Below are 19465 nucleotides of genomic sequence, written 5' to 3'. Positions count from 1 at the left end.
AATATCTCGGCATCGTTGGCGCTAAGCCAATCCATACCCAAAACGATGTCGAAACCGTTTAACTCTATGGGTAATAGTTCCTCCTGGAATTCGTTTCCGTTTAGGTCAATGACGATGTTCCTAATACGATTACCAACAGGTACGAATTTGCCACTAGCAACTTCTACAATTAGGGCGTTATCAAGTTTTTCTACAGGTAATGCTAATTTCGCACTAAATTTATGCGACACAAAGGAGTAGTTGGCTCCGGAATCAAACAGTATATTTGCAGGCAAACCATTTACAAGAAAGGTACCTGAAGCGACGTCTGCTGCCTCCTTTGCAGCCTCGAGCGTCATCTGGAAGGCTCTCGCCTTCGGCTTTGGTGGTATGTTGGGTCTTCCTGCCTCCTTCTTCTTCGGGCAGTCCTTCAAAATGTGGCCTTCTTCATTACACCCATAACAGGCTTTCTGGTTAAGGGTGCATTCGTTGGCATAGTGCCCAGGCTTTCCGCATTTGTAACAAGTGACCCCTCCATCACACTTCCCAGAGTGCTTCTTCTTGCACTTGTCACACCACTTTGCTTCTGATCCTCCTCCTCTCGAACTAGACTTCGAGAATCTACCTTTCTTACCGGACCTCGAGGATCCGTTAAATTTCTGTTTCTCTCCCACTTCCGCTCTCTCCAGACCCTTTTCTCGTATCTGGGTCTCCACATTCTTAGCAGCCCAGATGGCAGCTTTTAGAGTGGTAGTTTGCTTGACCATTGGACCGAAGTCCGCTGGTAATCCGAGGGCAAATTTGTTAACCTTGGAGAGTTCAGTTGGGACGAGGTGAGGAACAAGCTTCATTTTCTTAGTAAAGCTTGCAGCGTATTCAGTAACGCTCATTCTTCCCTTCTTCAGATTCTGGAATTCGTTGCTGATCTCCAGAAGATCCTGCTCAGAGCAGTATTGCATCTTCAACTGTACCAGAAAATCCTCCCACGACATTTTGCTTGCTTCACCTTTGGGCATTGAATCAGCTAATAGCTTCCACCAGCTTAGTACTCCAGATTTCAATAGAGGAACTGCAAGAGCAGTCTTCTGCCTATTGCTACACTCGCAACTCTCAAACATTGTCTCCATCTCAGAGATCCAGTTCATGACTTCCACCGGCGTCGGGCTTCCGGATAGACTCGGTGGCTTGGATACCATGAAATCCTTGTATTTGCATCCACGTCCATCATTTCCTCCATCCTGGTGGTTTTGCCTAACTATCGGTGGGTTGGCTTGACCAATAGTCCCACTGTAGTTTCCTTCTTCAGTCTGCCCTTCGTTCAACTCGGGCTGTTCGAGCTGAATAGTCGCTTCCTCTCGATTTTGCTGGAGCAAACGCCTGGTTTCCTCCATTTGACGATCCAACATTGCCTGGATCATCGCTTGCACTCCGGCCATCGTTATTGGTCCGGCAGCGGCTTCCACAACTGGTATTTGCTCGATCACGGGGGGTTGGTGTCCGTTCCCATTTGCGTTTACGTTTCCGCTACGGGTCCTTACCATCTTGATCTATATACCGAATAAGGTGGATTTAGATCTTTATTTAGGAGAGACGTTTTAAATCGTCCTTATCACTCCGAAACGTTTACATGCTAGTTCTAATATCGTAGTCGTACGTTTAGAATCCTAAACACATAAGGTTTCCAGATCCGGTCGGCAACAGACCATAGATCCGAACAAAATAACAGCATATCATGCATAAAGCATTTAGCACATAAAAGCATTTTAGGCACAATTCCTAAAATAAGCTAGTGCTCACACCTCACAATCATCGCTTAGCATTCTAAGTTTAAGTCTAGAAATCCTACAAATTCCTAGTTCGCTTAAACTAATGCTCTGATACCAACTGTGACATCCCCAAAATCACGGCCAGAAAAGACCGGTTTGTTTATGCTTTGTTTAAAAATCAGAGTAACATTTTAAATAAAAGTGTTGCGGAATTTGTCCCAAAACAATAACATGATAAAGATTTATCAAAAGCATTTCCATAGAAATGTATTTCATTAAAAGACTCGGGATGTCATGTTCGTACAGATCAAAAGCATAAACAGTACAATACAAGCCTTACTACATTATTTCATATCTACAGGCCTATATCCGTAATCCCTCGTCCAAACATCATATATATGCTCAAGCGCCACTACCTGTAATACATAAAACTGAGTGGGTCAGGCTTGGGAGCCTGGTGAGCACATAGGGTTTTCAACCCACAATAAATAAGTTTATTAATTTCATCAATCAACAATAACCCGATTACCCGTTCCCGTTATCCTCACTTTACGTCCCTAAACACCTATCATAAGGGACCTAGCCTAAGGATCATCATCAGGACGAACACTACTGCTAAGGGGATTCCTCAGCAATAAATGTCCTAATAGGCAACCATGTGGGGGATGGAGTACACCGGTGAACACATCGTTCACAACACCTACAGGTTGCGAACCTGCTAGTGTTCCACTGGACTGTCTAGAAGAGTCCGTGGTCGTCATCTATACTCCGCTAGATGACTGGATCAACAACAACAACATCGAGGCCTCTCATCATTTTATCACACATCACCTATTACATCTACCCATGTTTTACCCCAATATTTTCGTAGATATAAAATACATATACAGTTTAAATCATTGAAAACATGTATAACAACGTTCATCTAGCATAGGTAGCAAGTATTCAGATAATATGCACACATAGCACGTAATTTATATAAAATACTTCATATCTATGTGTAAGTTGAAGGTAACTATGCACTCACCGGAAAAGGTGGTGATTCCGAACTCAGACAGCGCTTCGCTTCTTAAAAAGAATTTTTTTTCTTCGACGAAACCTAGTATTATTACCACTAGAGTTTAGTTTATTATTCGTCGAGACTAATTAATAGTCTAGCTATTATTATTATTATTATATAAGCGTCAAAAAAATACTTATATAACCCATAATAATAGCCCAAGTATTTATTATAAGTTCCTAATAACGTTACTATAATTAAATAAAAGTTATATTAAAAATAGCGTAGGCGTAGCTCACTTACAGCGGGTTTTATAGAAAACCGGGCTTTGCTTGGAGCAGCGTTCCCGAGCCGAAAAGCTATTCTTCTCGGAGCCTTCAAGCACTCCGGGGCTTCCGCCTCGTGCTAGGGAGGTTCCCTAGGCTTTTCGGGGGATTTCGGGGCTAGAGAGAGGTTCTAGAGAGAGAGAGAGAGTAAAGAGAAGAAAGAATGGGAAAGGTGTGAAGAAAATGAGGGTGGGAGAGGTGGTATTTATAGGGTGAAATGTGGCTGAACTTGGTGCCACATGTCACCATCTGGTGGCAAGCCTTGGGGAGAAAGCAATGGCCAAGATTGTGCCACATCACCCATTTTCGCACAGCACACTTCCGACTTCTAAAATCCGTAACTTTCACATACGACCTCCGTTTTTGACGTTCTTTATATCCACGCGTAGGTAATAATAAGATCTACAACTTTCATTTTGACACCGTCAGCTAATTCTCGACCGATCTTAAATTTAACAGTACAAGGAGATTATACTGTTAAACGTCTGCGTAAAATTAATAACTTCTGCATACGGACTCTGTTTTTGTCTGTCTTTTTACCGTTGATTTCATATTAATGAGATCTTCAACTCTCATTTACGTTGCGTAAGCCAAAAACCGCTCGAACTAAAATTCGAGTTTCAGGCCGTGCACTGCTAAGCCGAATCTTAGAAAAATCATAACTTCTTCATACGAAGTCAGATTTGGGCGTTCTTTTTATCGATGTTCTTAGTTTAACATATTCTATGACTTTTGTTTAGATTGCTAAGGCTAAAAAGTCTTCTATCGTAAATTCACTATTTACGTCTCCCGGTATCGTGCCGGTTTTGTCGTAAAACTTCGGCGGGCCATAACTTCTTCGTTATAGCTCGGATTTCGGCATTCTTTATATGCACGGAAACCTTGAGACATATTCTACAACTTTATGTAGATATATCGGGATTATCTCACACTTTAATTTTGACGCTCATTTTTATTCTTTATTAATTATACATTTATAATTAAATAATAAACACATAAACACACATAATTCACATAATACTCAAATATTTCATATTTATTACTTCAAAAAGAGTTACAATAGTTGACCTAGACTATTACATTGACAAAAATGCTTAGCCCTGAAAACCCGGGCGTTACAATTCTCACCCCCTTAGGATGATTCCGTCCCGGAATCATGCATCAGCAAACAGATGTGGATAGCGACTCATCATGTCATCCTCTGTTTCCCAAGTGAGATTCGGCCCATTCGAATGTTTCCATCGGACTAGCACCAAGTCGACCATCTTGCGTCGTAACTTCTTAGTCTTACGGTCAATAATTGCCTCAGGCTCGTCGATCAGCCTTTTATTCTCATCCATCCTTAATTCCGAGATTGGAATTATGTCGGGAACATCTCCCATGAATTTCCTCAAATAACACACATGGAAGGTGTTATGAATACCATTGAGTTCTTCGGGCAATTCCAGCTTGTAAGCTTGGTTCCCAATCCTCTGAAGAACTTTGAATGGTCCAATAAACCTTGGACTCAACTTTCCTCGTTTCCCAAATCGTATAAGTCCCTTCCACGGTGAGACTTTAAGTAAAACGGAATCCCCAACTTCGAAGGTTATCGGTCGTCTTTTCTTGTCGGCATAGCTCTTCTGACGATCCTGAGCTGCTAACATTCTTTCCCTAATCACCTTCAATTTCTCAGCAGTCTCATGGACTATCTCGGGGCCCATAAACTGCTTCTCTCCGGCTTCAAGCCAACAAGACGGCGTACGACACTTCTGCCCATACAAGGCTTGATAAGGAGCCATCTTGATGCTCGAGTGAAAACTATTGTTGTAGGAAAATTCTACCAGAGGTAAGTGCTCGTCCCAATTCCCTTGGAATTCGAGGGTACATGCTCTCAGCATATCTTCCAACGTCTGAATCGTTCTTTCACTCTGACCATCAGTTTGCGGATGGTAAGCAGTACTCAAACACAACTTTGTACCCAACTCCTCTTGTAGACTCCTCCAAAACCTCGATGTGAAACGACTATCACGATCTGACACAATAGTAAGAGGGACACCGTGAAGTCTTACAATTTCCTTCACGTAAGCATTTGCGAGCTTATCCATAGACCACTTCTCGTTGGCTGCTATGAAGTGTGCACTCTTGGTGAAACGATCCACGACTACCCAAATCATGTCGTGACCATTCTTCGTTCTGGGCAGTTTAGTCACAAAATCCATGGTGATGTCTTCCCATTTACCCATGGGTACAGGTAAGGGTTCTAAACTCCCATACGGTTTTTGATGTTGTGCCTTAACCCTCGCACATGTTACGCACTCAGCGACATACTTCGCAACATCGAGCTTCATCGTCGGCCACCAGTAGTAGGGTTTTAGGTCCCTATACATTTTAGTGCTACCGGGATGAATCGAGTACATGGTCTTGTGTGCTTCTTCCATTAGAAGATCTCTTATTCCTCCCGTCTTAGGTACCCAAATTCGATCTTGGAATACCTTCAGTCCTCGACTGTTCGTACCGAACACTAACGTTTTTCCCAAACGTTCTTCCTTTCGGTCATTCTTTTCTAAGGCTTCTTCTTGAGCTTTCCTGATACTTTCCACAATCGTCGAGACGACTTCAATTCTTAACGCTCTTGGCCTTCTTCTTTCAAGATTGACTTTCCGACTGAGAGCATCAGCAACAATATTTGCTTTACCTGGGTGGTAAAGTATCTCACAGTCGTAGTCCTTGAGAAGTTCTAGCCAGCATCGTTGCCTCATGTTCAACTCCTTCTGATTAAAGAGATACTGGAGACTCTTATGATCAGTGAAGAGCTTGCACTTCGTGCCGTAGAGGTAATGCCTCCATATCTTTAAGGCGAATACTACCGCTGCCAACTCCAGATCATGAGTGGGGTAGTTCTTTTCGTGCTCTTTCAATTGTCGAGATGCGTATGCTATCACCTTTTCTCTTTGGGTCAGAACACAACCTAACCCGACTCCAGATGCATCACTATAAACTGCGAAATCTTCGACTCCATCGGGTAGAGAAAGTATCGGCGCTTCACATAACTTCTTCTTTAGCTTCTCGAACGCCTCATCGTGTTTCTCACTCCATGTATACGTAGCTCCTTTATGGGTCAAAGCTGTTAATGGAGCAGCTATCAAAGAAAAGCCTTGGATAAATCGTCGGTAATATCCAGCTAATCCTAGAAAGCTTCGAATCTCCGTGGGATTCTTCGGACGTTCCCACTTCATTACAGCTTCGATCTTGGCGGGGTCAACCATTATTCCTTCTTGGTTAACAACATGACCCAAGAATTGGACTTCCCGTATCCAAAAGTCGCATTTGGAGAACTTTGCAAAAAGCTTCTCCTTCTTTAACACCTCCAACACTTCTCGTAGATGTTTGCCATGCTCCTCCTGGCTTTTCGAGTAAATGAGAATGTCGTCGATGAACACTATCACAGATTTATCGAGGAATGGTTTACAAACCCTATTCATCAAATCCATGAATGCTGCGGGAGCATTGGTTAGTCCGAACGACATAACCAAGAACTCGTAGTGTCCATATCTTGTTCTAAATGCAGTCTTCTCAATATCCTGCTCTCTCACTTTCAGCTGATGATATCCTGACCTAAGATCGATCTTTGAGAAGTAGCTCGAACCTTGCAGCTGATCGAATAGATCATCAATCCTCGGCAATGGATACTTGTTCTTCACCGTTGCCTTATTCAACTCTCGGTAGTCTATGCACATCCTCATGCTTCCGTCCTTCTTCTTCACGAATAACACCGGAGCTCCCCAGGGTGATGAACTAGGTCGAATGAAACCACTATCCAACAGCTCCTGAAGTTGCGTCATGAGCTCCTTCATCTCCGTCGGTGCTAATCGGTAAGGTGCCTTTTCTATCGGTGTTGTTCCTGGTAATAAGTCTATACGAAATTCTACTTGCCTATCAGGTGGTAATCCAGGAAGATCTTCGGGAAAGACTTCCGGATAATCGCACACAACCGGTATATTCTGCACCTCTTTCTTTTCTTTCTTAGCATCGATTACGAATGCCAAGTACGATGCACATCCCTTGGACAAACATTTCCTAGCTTTCATCAAGGATATGATTCCAGAACTCACTCTGCGTTTGTCCCCGTACACCATAAATGATTCCTTTCCGGGTGGGTTTATCCTAACTATCTTCTTTCGGCATAATATCTCGGCATCGTTGGCGCTAAGCCAATCCATACCCAAAACGATGTCGAAACCGTTTAACTCTATGGGTAATAGTTCCTCCTGGAATTCGTTTCCGTTTAGGTCAATGACGATGTTCCTAATACGATTACCAACAGGTACGAATTTGCCACTAGCAACTTCTACAATTAGGGCGTTATCAAGTTTTTCTACAGGTAATGCTAATTTCGCACTAAATTTATGCGACACAAAGGAGTAGTTGGCTCCGGAATCAAACAGTATATTTGCAGGCAAACCATTTACAAGAAAGGTACCTGAAGCGACGTCTGCTGCCTCCTTTGCAGCCTCGAGCGTCATCTGGAAGGCTCTCGCCTTCGGCTTTGGTGGTATGTTGGGTCTTCCTGCCTCCTTCTTCTTCGGGCAGTCCTTCAAAATGTGGCCTTCTTCATTACACCCATAACAGGCTTTCTGGTTAAGGGTGCATTCGTTGGCATAGTGCCCAGGCTTTCCGCATTTGTAACAAGTGACCCCTCCATCACACTTCCCAGAGTGCTTCTTCTTGCACTTGTCACACCACTTTGCTTCTGATCCTCCTCCTCTCGAACTAGACTTCGAGAATCTACCTTTCTTACCGGACCTCGAGGATCCGTTAAATTTCTGTTTCTCTCCCACTTCCGCTCTCTCCAGACCCTTTTCTCGTATCTGGGTCTCCACATTCTTAGCAGCCCAGATGGCAGCTTTTAGAGTGGTAGTTTGCTTGACCATTGGACCGAAGTCCGCTGGTAATCCGAGGGCAAATTTGTTAACCTTGGAGAGTTCAGTTGGGACGAGGTGAGGAACAAGCTTCATTTTCTCAGTAAAGCTTGCAGCGTATTCAGTAACGCTCATTCTTCCCTTCTTCAGATTCTGGAATTCGTTGCTGATCTCCAGAAGATCCTGCTCAGAGCAGTATTGCATCTTCAACTGTACCAGAAAATCCTCCCACGACATTTTGCTTGCTTCACCTTTGGGCATTGAATCAGCTAATAGCTTCCACCAGCTTAGTACTCCAGATTTCAATAGAGGAACTGCAAGAGCAGTCTTCTGCCTATTGCTACACTCGCAACTCTCAAACATTGTCTCCATCTCAGAGATCCAGTTCATGACTTCCACCGGCGTCGGGCTTCCGGATAGACTCGGTGGCTTGGATACCATGAAATCCTTGTATTTGCATCCACGTCCATCATTTCCTCCATCCTGGTGGTTTTGCCTAACTATCGGTGGGTTGGCTTGACCAATAGTCCCACTGTAGTTTCCTTCTTCAGTCTGCCCTTCGTTCAACTCGGGCTGTTCGAGCTGAATAGTCGCTTCCTCTCGATTTTGCTGGAGCAAACGCCTGGTTTCCTCCATTTGACGATCCAACATTGCCTGGATCATCGCTTGCACTCCGGCCATCGTTATTGGTCCGGCAGCGGCTTCCACAACTGGTATTTGCTCGATCACGGGGGGTTGGTGTCCGTTCCCATTTGCGTTTACGTTTCCGCTACGGGTCCTTACCATCTTGATCTATATACCGAATAAGGTGGATTTAGATCTTTATTTAGGAGAGACGTTTTAAATCGTCCTTATCACTCCGAAACGTTTACATGCTAGTTCTAATATCGTAGTCGTACGTTTAGAATCCTAAACACATAAGGTTTCCAGATCCGGTCGGCAACAGACCATAGATCCGAACAAAATAACAGCATATCATGCATAAAGCATTTAGCACATAAAAGCATTTTAGGCACAATTCCTAAAATAAGCTAGTGCTCACACCTCACAATCATCGCTTAGCATTCTAAGTTTAAGTCTAGAAATCCTACAAATTCCTAGTTCGCTTAAACTAATGCTCTGATACCAACTGTGACATCCCCAAAATCACGGCCAGAAAAGACCGGTTTGTTTATGCTTTGTTTAAAAATCAGAGTAACATTTTAAATAAAAGTGTTGCGGAATTTGTCCCAAAACAATAACATGATAAAGATTTATCAAAAGCATTTCCATAGAAATGTATTTCATTAAAAGACTCGGGATGTCATGTTCGTACAGATCAAAAGCATAAACAGTACAATACAAGCCTTACTACATTATTTCATATCTACAGGCCTATATCCGTAATCCCTCGTCCAAACATCATATATATGCTCAAGCGCCACTACCTGTAATACATAAAACTGAGTGGGTCAGGCTTGGGAGCCTGGTGAGCACATAGGGTTTTCAACCCACAATAAATAAGTTTATTAATTTCATCAATCAACAATAACCCGATTACCCGTTCCCGTTATCCTCACTTTACGTCCCTAAACACCTATCATAAGGGACCTAGCCTAAGGATCATCATCAGGACGAACACTACTGCTAAGGGGATTCCTCAGCAATAAATGTCCTAATAGGCAACCATGTGGGGGATGGAGTACACCGGTGAACACATCGTTCACAACACCTACAGGTTGCGAACCTGCTAGTGTTCCACTGGACTGTCTAGAAGAGTCCGTGGTCGTCATCTATACTCCGCTAGATGACTGGATCAACAACAACAACATCGAGGCCTCTCATCATTTTATCACACATCACCTATTACATCTACCCATGTTTTACCCCAATATTTTCGTAGATATAAAATACATATACAGTTTAAATCATTGAAAACATGTATAACAACGTTCATCTAGCATAGGTAGCAAGTATTCAGATAATATGCACACATAGCACGTAATTTATATAAAATACTTCATATCTATGTGTAAGTTGAAGGTAACTATGCACTCACCGGAAAAGGTGGTGATTCCGAACTCAGACAGCGCTTCGCTTCTTAAAAAGAATTTTTTTTCTTCGACGAAACCTAGTATTATTACCACTAGAGTTTAGTTTATTATTCGTCGAGACTAATTAATAGTCTAGCTATTATTATTATTATTATTATATAAGCGTCAAAAAAATACTTATATAACCCATAATAATAGCCCAAGTATTTATTATAAGTTCCTAATAACGTTACTATAATTAAATAAAAGTTATATTAAAAATAGCGTAGGCGTAGCTCACTTACAGCGGGTTTTATAGAAAACCGGGCTTTGCTTGGAGCAGCGTTCCCGAGCCGAAAATCTATTCTTCTCGGAGCCTTCAAGCACTCCGGGGCTTCCGCCTCGTGCTAGGGAGGTTCCCTAGGCTTTTCGGGGGATTTCGGGGCTAGAGAGAGGTTCTAGAGAGAGAGAGAGAGTAAAGAGAAGAAAGAATGGGAAAGGTGTGAAGAAAATGAGGGTGGGAGAGGTGGTATTTATAGGGTGAAATGTGGCTGAACTTGGTGCCACATGTCACCATCTGGTGGCAAGCCTTGGGGAGAAAGCAATGGCCAAGATTGTGCCACATCACCCATTTTCGCACAGCACACTTCCGACTTCTAAAATCCGTAACTTTCACATACGACCTCCGTTTTTGACGTTCTTTATATCCACGCGTAGGTAATAATAAGATCTACAACTTTCATTTTGACACCGTCAGCTAATTCTCGACCGATCTTAAATTTAACAGTACAAGGAGATTATACTGTTAAACGTCTGCGTAAAATTAATAACTTCTGCATACGGACTCTGTTTTTGTCTGTCTTTTTACCGTTGATTTCCTATTAATGAGATCTTCAACTCTCATTTACGTTGCGTAAGCCAAAAACCGCTCGAACTAAAATTCGAGTTTCAGGCCGTGCACTGCTAAGCCGAATCTTAGAAAAATCATAACTTCTTCATACGAAGTCAGATTTGGGCGTTCTTTTTATCGATGTTCTTAGTTTAACATATTCTATGACTTTTGTTTAGATTGCTAAGGCTAAAAAGTCTTCTATCGTAAATTCACTATTTACGTCTCCCGGTATCGTGCCGGTTTTGTCGTAAAACTTCGGCGGGCCATAACTTCTTCGTTATAGCTCGGATTTCGGCATTCTTTATATGCACGGAAACCTTGAGACATATTCTACAACTTTATGTAGATATATCAGGATTATCTCACACTTTAATTTTGACGCTCATTTTTATTCTTTATTAATTATACATTTATAATTAAATAATAAACACATAAACACACATAATTCACATAATACTCAAATATTTCATATTTATTACTTCAAAAAGAGTTACAATAGTTGACCTAGACTATTACATTGACAAAAATGCTTAGCCCTGAAAACCCGGGCGTTACATGAAATCATGGGACAAAAACACGACCTCGCTTAGTTTGAAGGATGCAATATGTTTAGCATCGTGTACCAGAAATGTATCCAGGAAAATTATTATCGTTAACCAATAAAGGTTGAAGTTGAGCGCCCCTGCTTAAGCATGTAGGGATTTGAGTGAAAAAAAAAAGTGAGGTACATGTAATAAAAAAAGAAAGAATTACAAGAAAAAGTTTGAAGAATTTTTGGAGCATCAAAGTTAAGTATGAAATTAGAAGATCAAAAATTCTTAAGAAATTAAAAAGTTGAAGATACTAAAAATCAAACAACAAGGTGGTGAATTCAAAGAAATTAAAGATCAAATGTCAAAGAAGTGAAGAATTCCAACGAGCTCCAATGTGGTATCATAAATTGTAATTGTCTAGATTATGTATGCTTGGGTTGCTCAACCAAAAATACCTTGAGGTTAAGAGGTTTTCTGAGGATGGATTCGGAGGGATGCATAAAATGAGCATTGTTCGGAAAAAATGGGTGAATGTTTATGAGGATTGTGAGTATTTGGAGTATGGGGGGTTCTTTAGGAAACATTTTAGACACAAATTCATGCATTGAGGTCTTGGAATAATGGTTGGGTTCGATTGGGATTGTTTTATATGATTCTAATGTGTTAAAATTCAGTTTTGCTTGGGGGCAAGCAAAAATCAAGTGTGGGGTATTTTGATATGGGCATATTTAGTTATAAAATTCATGCATGATCTTAATACTTTATGTTGATTTTGTCTCATTTAATGAACAAAGGTGCTTAATTAGATTAAATATTTCATTTTCATCAACAAAGACATGCTCGAAAGGAAAATGAAGTGGAACTAGCTATTGGAAGCTTGGATCTTGGATTTTGAATAAAGAAGGATGTTGCTGGATAGCTTGACCCCTCGTCAGTGTTTTGGCCATATCTCATGAACCGTAACTCCGATTGACGAGATTCAAAATGTTCTGAAAAGTAGACACAATTTCGGACGACTTTCGTGTTTTGAGAAAATGCTGATTCAAAACGTACTCAGTGAGTAGGGTCGATTACTCGGCGAGTTGTATCGAACTTTCACGATTCTGGACGCGCTGACTTGCCGTACACGGGATTTAAGTGACGGACTCGCCGAGTAGGTCACTGGACTCACCGAGTAGCCTCTGTTTTGTGAAAATCTATATAAAGGGACTTTCAGATCAATATCATAGCATGGAGAGAAACCCTAGGAGGCTGAGAAACGATTGGAAGTGTTGCTAGGTCGCGAGGAACTGAAGAATCAACCCTACATTCAACTGTGAAGAGAATCAAGACAATTTTGGTTTATTCTTAGTAACTTTTTGATTTGAATCATGTTTACATACTTTGATTTCGTTTTTGAGTTTATGTTTACTGCAATCATGAGCTAAAAACTTATTCTTCTGTTAGGGTAGATAATTTTGTGAACATGGATTGATTATTTGAGTAGGATTAATTTTGATTGGTAATTACGTTTTGTTAAGCTTGTTAAAGAACCTTATGTGTTGACAATAACTATTCTTATATTAATAAATCAGTAATTAAGTTGTATGAACATCTCTTAGTTATTAATTTCATATGATTTATTGTGACCACATAGTTGTATGTCTAGGAATAACGAACGTGAAACTACAATTAACTAGAAGATAGGTAAGTTAATGTGTAAGCTTGTTGGATGAACATCGACAAGAGGTTAATTGAAGGGCTAATTTAGTTAACCACTACAAGTCTTACTTAACCCGAATCAATAATCTAGGAAACTCATTAATTTAGACAACTGGTCATTGCTTGAGTTAATTTGTTTTCTAAGAATTAGGAATAGCGAACATGAACCTAATTATCTTAATCGGTAGCCAATGAAGAATTAATCTGATACATTAAAATCATCCATGGGAACAAATGAGTCGTACCTAAACAGAAGTCCTCTTTACTATTAAATTTAGTTGGTAATTAATTGTTTTAGTTGCTAGTTAGTTAATTTGTGTGTTGGTTATTCTAATTAAGTTTCTAGTCTTGTAAAACTAGAGACCCCCCCCCCCCTTTTGTTATTTGTTTTATTTAGATAATATTAGCATTTATTTTAATTGTTTACCGTTCCCTGTGTTCGATACCCTACTTGCTTGAATTATATTACTAATCGATAGGTACACTGCCTTTCGTGTGTTTATTTTGTGTCTAAGTTAGTAGGATTAAAACTAGTTGGTTTTACACACATCAACTACTCACAGATGGGAAAACATTAACTTTCTAACAAGCATTGGTTTTGATTTAAGGCTACATTTATATCAGTAAGAAATATGAGATTTTATAGAAACTAATAAACAAAAACAAACCATTTCATTTTAGTTCATACAAATACTATCATTTAAATACTTATGAAACTCACCAGCTTAAATGTTGATCTACTCTTTCAAAACTACTTGTATGTCACAGGGACTCAGTAATTGCAGCTACCAAACAACTTTTTGAAGAAGGAACGCTGCGGCGCCAGTTTAAATTCATATTTTTGGCATCATATTGTAATTGGTTTTGAACATGTATTCTTTTAAACAATGTAAACTTTCAATTATATATATGATGGTTGTATTGCTTTCTTTACTATGTATTCATTTGTTACGTTACCACTTGAAGTCATCCGCCCCCGAACGTTTCCGTCGTTCTAGTTTGAGGGTGTGACACATAACTTAATAATAAAAGGTTGTTTTATCAACAAAGTTTGAAATCGGTTCCAATCCGTATAACGTCGAATTAAAATCAAATATAAATTTTAACCGGTAAAATTATATATAAAATAAATTCAAGTTTATGATTTTTGGAACGCTTTAAATGTACTATGGAATATCTTATGCATGAAATAGTCATGATACAAAATGTTTTAAAAATGCTAGAATAATAAAACATTGATAAAAACCCTTATTTACAAAACTTCAAATCTATGCAATACATTTAAAAATCACTTGAGATTTTTGTGAAATTCTTGTGGATTTTAGGGTCACCTTATTGACTTGGGTTATCAAAAATAGTCAAGGTGTTTTGTATTTGCTTATCGGATAAAGGTTACTTGGCCATTTGTGAAATATAACTCACATGTTTTTTAAATTGATGATTTGATCAATTTCTTATGTGATAAAGGTCACCTAAGCATAAGGGTTTTGAGGTATAGATGGGATGAACATGCCATTAAAAACAAATTAATGTTTTTGGATCCCATAAATCTAAGAATTACATAAGAGTTGTAATTGGTTATCGTAACCTACCGATCAACAAAATCATTTGTGTTGTGGGTCACTACCTCAGTTATTTCGGGTGATGTAGATCGTATCTTTTCAAAATTTAATTTGAAGGGTAATTATTTTTGAAAAGAAGTTATATCATATATATTAAAATGAATCTTATTATTTTGTAGATGACTGCCCTAACTGTAACCACCTCATCACTCACCATCTGATCCATCCTTGACGAAGAAAAACTAAGTGGACCCAACTTTCTTGATTCGTTTAGACAACTAAGAAATGTCCTCAATCTTATTGAACCAATCTCGGAAGAGCTCCCGGCCCATGTTGCCAAAGCAATGAAAGATGCTCGGTCGAAACATGTTAATGATTCAACCGAAGTGGCTTGCACCATGCTTGCAACTATGACTCATGAACTACAAAAAACTTTTGAGTTTCATGAAGCATTTGAAATGATTGAACAAATGAGAGTCGTGTTTCAAGTTCAGGCTAAGCAAGAGAGGTTTGAGACCTTGAATGCTTTCATTGGTTACAAGATGGCCGAGGGATCTTTTGTGAGTGCACATGTACTCAAAATGAAAGCTTACGTTGAGCAACTTACCCGCCTCGGATTCTCATTTGGGGATAAGATAGCGACCTATGTGATCCTAGCCTCATTGCCTAAATCATTCAACCAATTTGTGATGAGCTTCATAATGAATGACAGGGAGAGGAGCATCAATGAGCTTTATAACATGCTAAAAAATGATGAGGATAACATCAAGAAATCTGGGAACAGTCAAGTGTTTATGATTCGTGAAGGTCAAATCTCCAAGAAGAAAATATGTAATAATACCGGTAAGGGGAAAGGCAAAGCTGCCAAGAAAGGCAAGGGCAAATGAAAGGGTAAAGTGAAGCCTCCTTCTACTAACCCAATTCCTAAACTGTCACACCCCCAAACCAAGGATGGCGGAAACGTCTGGGGGTGGAGGACTTCATGTACAGTATCACAACAACGTGTATAATAGTGCTCAAAGTAAATACAACCACCATAAATATAATTGCAAAAGTTACACCAAAGTATATGTTTACATGTTTCAAAAGCAATTACATTATGATGACAAAAATAAATTGTTGACGGTTTAACGTCCCATCATCAAAGCGATGAAGTTTTCCTGTTTCACTGATTTCCTGAGAATACAAGTAGTTTTAAAGAGTGTCAACAATTAAGTTGGTGAGTTCATAAGAGTTTTGTTTGAAGTAGAAACCGTTTTCCTTGTAAAATCGATGTAGTTTGATTTCCAGAAAATCCAATATTTTCTTAGTTAAGTGTGAATAGAAATATTCCTATATGATGCATTAATGAACCCTAGAATGACCCGTAGAGTTCCTCTATAATCGTCCAGCGTATATAAGTTATATAAGGTTTAAATTAGATAAAACGTTGAATATAGTGGGTCTGCCCTAGGTCCACAACCAAACAAGGAACAGGAGATGAGGCAGGCATCACTAATTCTAGGCCAATCAAGACAAAATTCTTATAGGACTCAAACATGTACGCTCAGCGATTATAGTTGAAGTCAAACAGTTCTAGATGCAATATAGTTTTAATATCATAATAACTAACTTAAGTGAACCTGCTACTTTGTATCGGTACCCCTTTTCTTTATAGAGACCCGGCACTTTGTATTTGTACCCCTTTTTGTATAGAGACCCGACACTTTGTATTTGTACCCCCTTTTGTATAGAGACCCGGCACTTTGTATTTGCACCCCTTTTTGTATAGAGACCCAGCACTTTGTATTTGTACCCCTTTTTGTATAGAGACCCGACACTTTGTATTTGTACCCCTTTTTGTATATAAACCCGGCACTTTGTATTTGTACCCCTTTTTGTATAAGTACGTTATGTAAATGATCATCAACTATACCTATTATAGTTTATTAAAATGTTTTAAATGTACATGTACCCTAACTATACCTATTATAGTTTAGTATATTTCCTTGTGGTGTTTAAGAATCCCATTCTATGGAAGTCAAATGTATAGTACAATATAGCTATGTTTAACTTGTTTTGTCTTGTACTAATGATTATGATGGAGGATTCTTATAAATTCAGCAAGTAATTTCCTATTATATAAATATATCATAACAAGAAATACATGTAATGTATGAAGTTATCAAAGTTTTAACACTTTGCTCAACATGTTACAAAGTGTTTTGATAGATAGAAGCTGTTAATTAATTCTTAGTCTTTCAGCACTGTTTTAGAAAAATCATAGAAAAATCATACGAAGTCGAAAACTAGATCCGTAAATTCTGAGAGTTCGCAAAATGTGTCTAGTTTACTCATAATTGTTATCACGATTTTTAATGACCTCCAACTTGGGTGAATAAGTCCAAAATCACAGACTGGTCCGGATTGTTGTTTGAAATGATAGGCAGTTTTGTAAAAATCACCATAAATTGTAGAAAAATCGTATGGAGATGTGCAAGTAGTCATTTTAAAGCTAAAAACTCGATCTAGTTGCACCTTGTACAGTTTTGAAAAATAAAATGTTTAAGTTGTCCAAAACAGTCCGTGAATGGAGTTGAACTTTTCTGATGAAGGCTGTTAGAAAATTTTAGTTATGTTCTTGGTGTTTTAACTTGTATTCCCCCCCTGAAAACTTGAGAAAACATGTAAATGTAGGGGTATGAACTCACCTTAAGTGATTTCAGTAGATGATTGTTGAAGAATGGAAGTGTTTAATTCAAGAACACTTGGAGATGCCTTGAAGGTTTTCGAGAATCTAACATTATAGTTATGGAGTTTGTGTAATCAATCAAAGATTTGAGTAGAATGAAGTGAAATAATAATAGGGAGGATGAATTTTTACTTACTAAGTGTGGAAGAACACTTGAAATCAACCTTGAATCTCGAAAATTTGTGTAGAAAAGTTTGAGAGAAAAGTGGTGTTTGTTACTTAGTGGAATGAGAGAAATGAGAGAAAATGAGGAGTGTGGTTGTTTGTTCCAGCTCAAAAACGTGGGAGTGAGTGAAATTTGAGTGTAAGGGAACATTGAAGTGACATAGGTAAGGTGGGGAGGTATAGCTGGTCATAGAGTGGGTGTGGGGTGGTTGCTTGTGTCATAAGTTAAGGCAAAGTCAACACTCCACCTTTAATAATTCACCCATTTGATCTTTATTATTTAAATAATGATTTTCATCAAAATATGTTTAAATTATTAATATTTAGAGTTTATTATGTTAAAATATGATTTTGGGTGACAATCCCGTGTTAAAATAATTAAAAGCGGGCCTTAAATGCAAAACTACGCAAAAACCGGGAAGAAAGGCATTCCCAGCGAGACCTCTCTGTCCCTAGGCCGAGGTTCGGTCCTTGCTGGGGGCTGTAGCCGGAAACGAAACGAACAGAGGGAAGCGAAAGGGGCGAGGAAGCGAGAGGCGAAGCCGAGAGAGGGGGTTCGGTCCGGAGATAAGAGGCGACGCGTCCGACCGAAAGGTGCCGAATGAACAGTGGTGAACAGTACCTTCGGTTTCGGTTCTTCCAGGGCGAGGTTCGGTTCGGTTCCTCTTGAGCAGGGTTCGGTTTCGGTTAGTGGTGAACAGTACCTTCGGGTTCGGTTCGGCTCAGGAGGGTTCGGTTCGGTTCCTCTTGAGCAGGGTTCGGTTTCGGTTAGTGGTGAACAGTACCTTCGGGTTCGGTTCGGCTCAGGAGGGTTCGGTTCTGCTCAGGAGGGTTCGGTTCGGTTCCACTTTGCTCTCAGTCCCTAAGAGGACCTTCGGGTCCTAAGAAGCTTCTCTCTTCTCGAGAGGTTTCGGTTCCTAATGTCTATTTTTCTCGTTTTTACCCCGTTTTTAAGCCGTTTTTGACCCGGTTAAGGGCCGGTATGACCCGAATGATTCTAAAAAGTTACGGGAACTATTTGAGGGAGATTTGGGAGAGATTTGGGAGAGATTTGACATTCTTGGAGAGATTTCTCATACAAAGAGGTATTTGAGAGAGGTTTCACATACTTGGAGAGATTTGGGAGTGATTTGACATTCTTGGAGAGATTTCTCATACAGAGAGATATTTGAGAGAGATTTCGCATACTTGGAGAGATTTGGGAGAGATTTGACATAGAGAGAGAGATAGAGTGAAAACGATTGAGAGAGGATCCATGTGTGACAATTGTGAGTGTCCGGCATCGCAATACATGGTTCGTAAACCCTGTTAAGCCTTGTTTAAGGATCTTACACACTCCCGATGACTATGCATCATTGTTTTATCAGTTTGGCTTGCCACGTACTATAGTTTTTAGGTTAAAGAGATCTAGTTGTACGTACTTTTCGATTTATGTTTTCTTATCAGAATAGCGAGTTGTTTAGTAAATACTGAACGTAAGTCCAAGTACACAAGGGTTAGTTGAGCTAACCGGTTTGACTTGTTGACTTTATTTGACTTTGAATTGACCAGAATTTGACGGTTGTCAAATCATCCCCCCGTTAAAGGGAATTTCGTCCCGAAATTTGCACTTCGAATGGGGATCCATGGATTTAGGGGGGAGATGGGGATAACTTTTCGTAGTACAAGAATTTGATTATGGTGAGGAATAACTCGCCCGATGTCACATGATTACTACTATGCATGCTTTAATCGATGCTAGATTTAGCATATAAAGAAATTTGGGATTTAAATGTCGATGTTAGAAACACGTACTGATATTTGCGGGCAGTTCCGGAATGGTTTCTCCCTCGGTGATTGCAAGCACCCTCCCACCACCACCGGCATCTCTTGTCCTTGGGCATTCCCTTTTAAAGTG

At 39.7% G+C, this 19465-nt stretch overlaps 1 protein-coding gene across 1 annotated transcript; it reads left to right on the top strand.

Moving 5' to 3' along the window:
* The first annotated feature begins 15016 nt into the window (after nt 1-15016).
* Nucleotides 15017-15559, top strand: LOC145004920 (uncharacterized). The gene has a single exon (XM_078963951.1). The coding sequence runs from the start codon at nt 15017-15019 to the stop codon at nt 15557-15559; it is 543 nt and encodes a 180-aa protein (XP_078820077.1).
* Nucleotides 15560-19465: the final 3906 nt, after the last annotated feature.

The sequence above is a fragment of the Lactuca saligna genome, chromosome 7 (genome assembly GCF_052625555.1).
Source record: "Lactuca saligna cultivar CGN05327 chromosome 7, ASM5262555v1, whole genome shotgun sequence".
NCBI lineage: Eukaryota > Viridiplantae > Streptophyta > Magnoliopsida > Asterales > Asteraceae > Lactuca > Lactuca saligna.
This window is presented reverse-complemented; position numbering and strand designations above follow the sequence as displayed.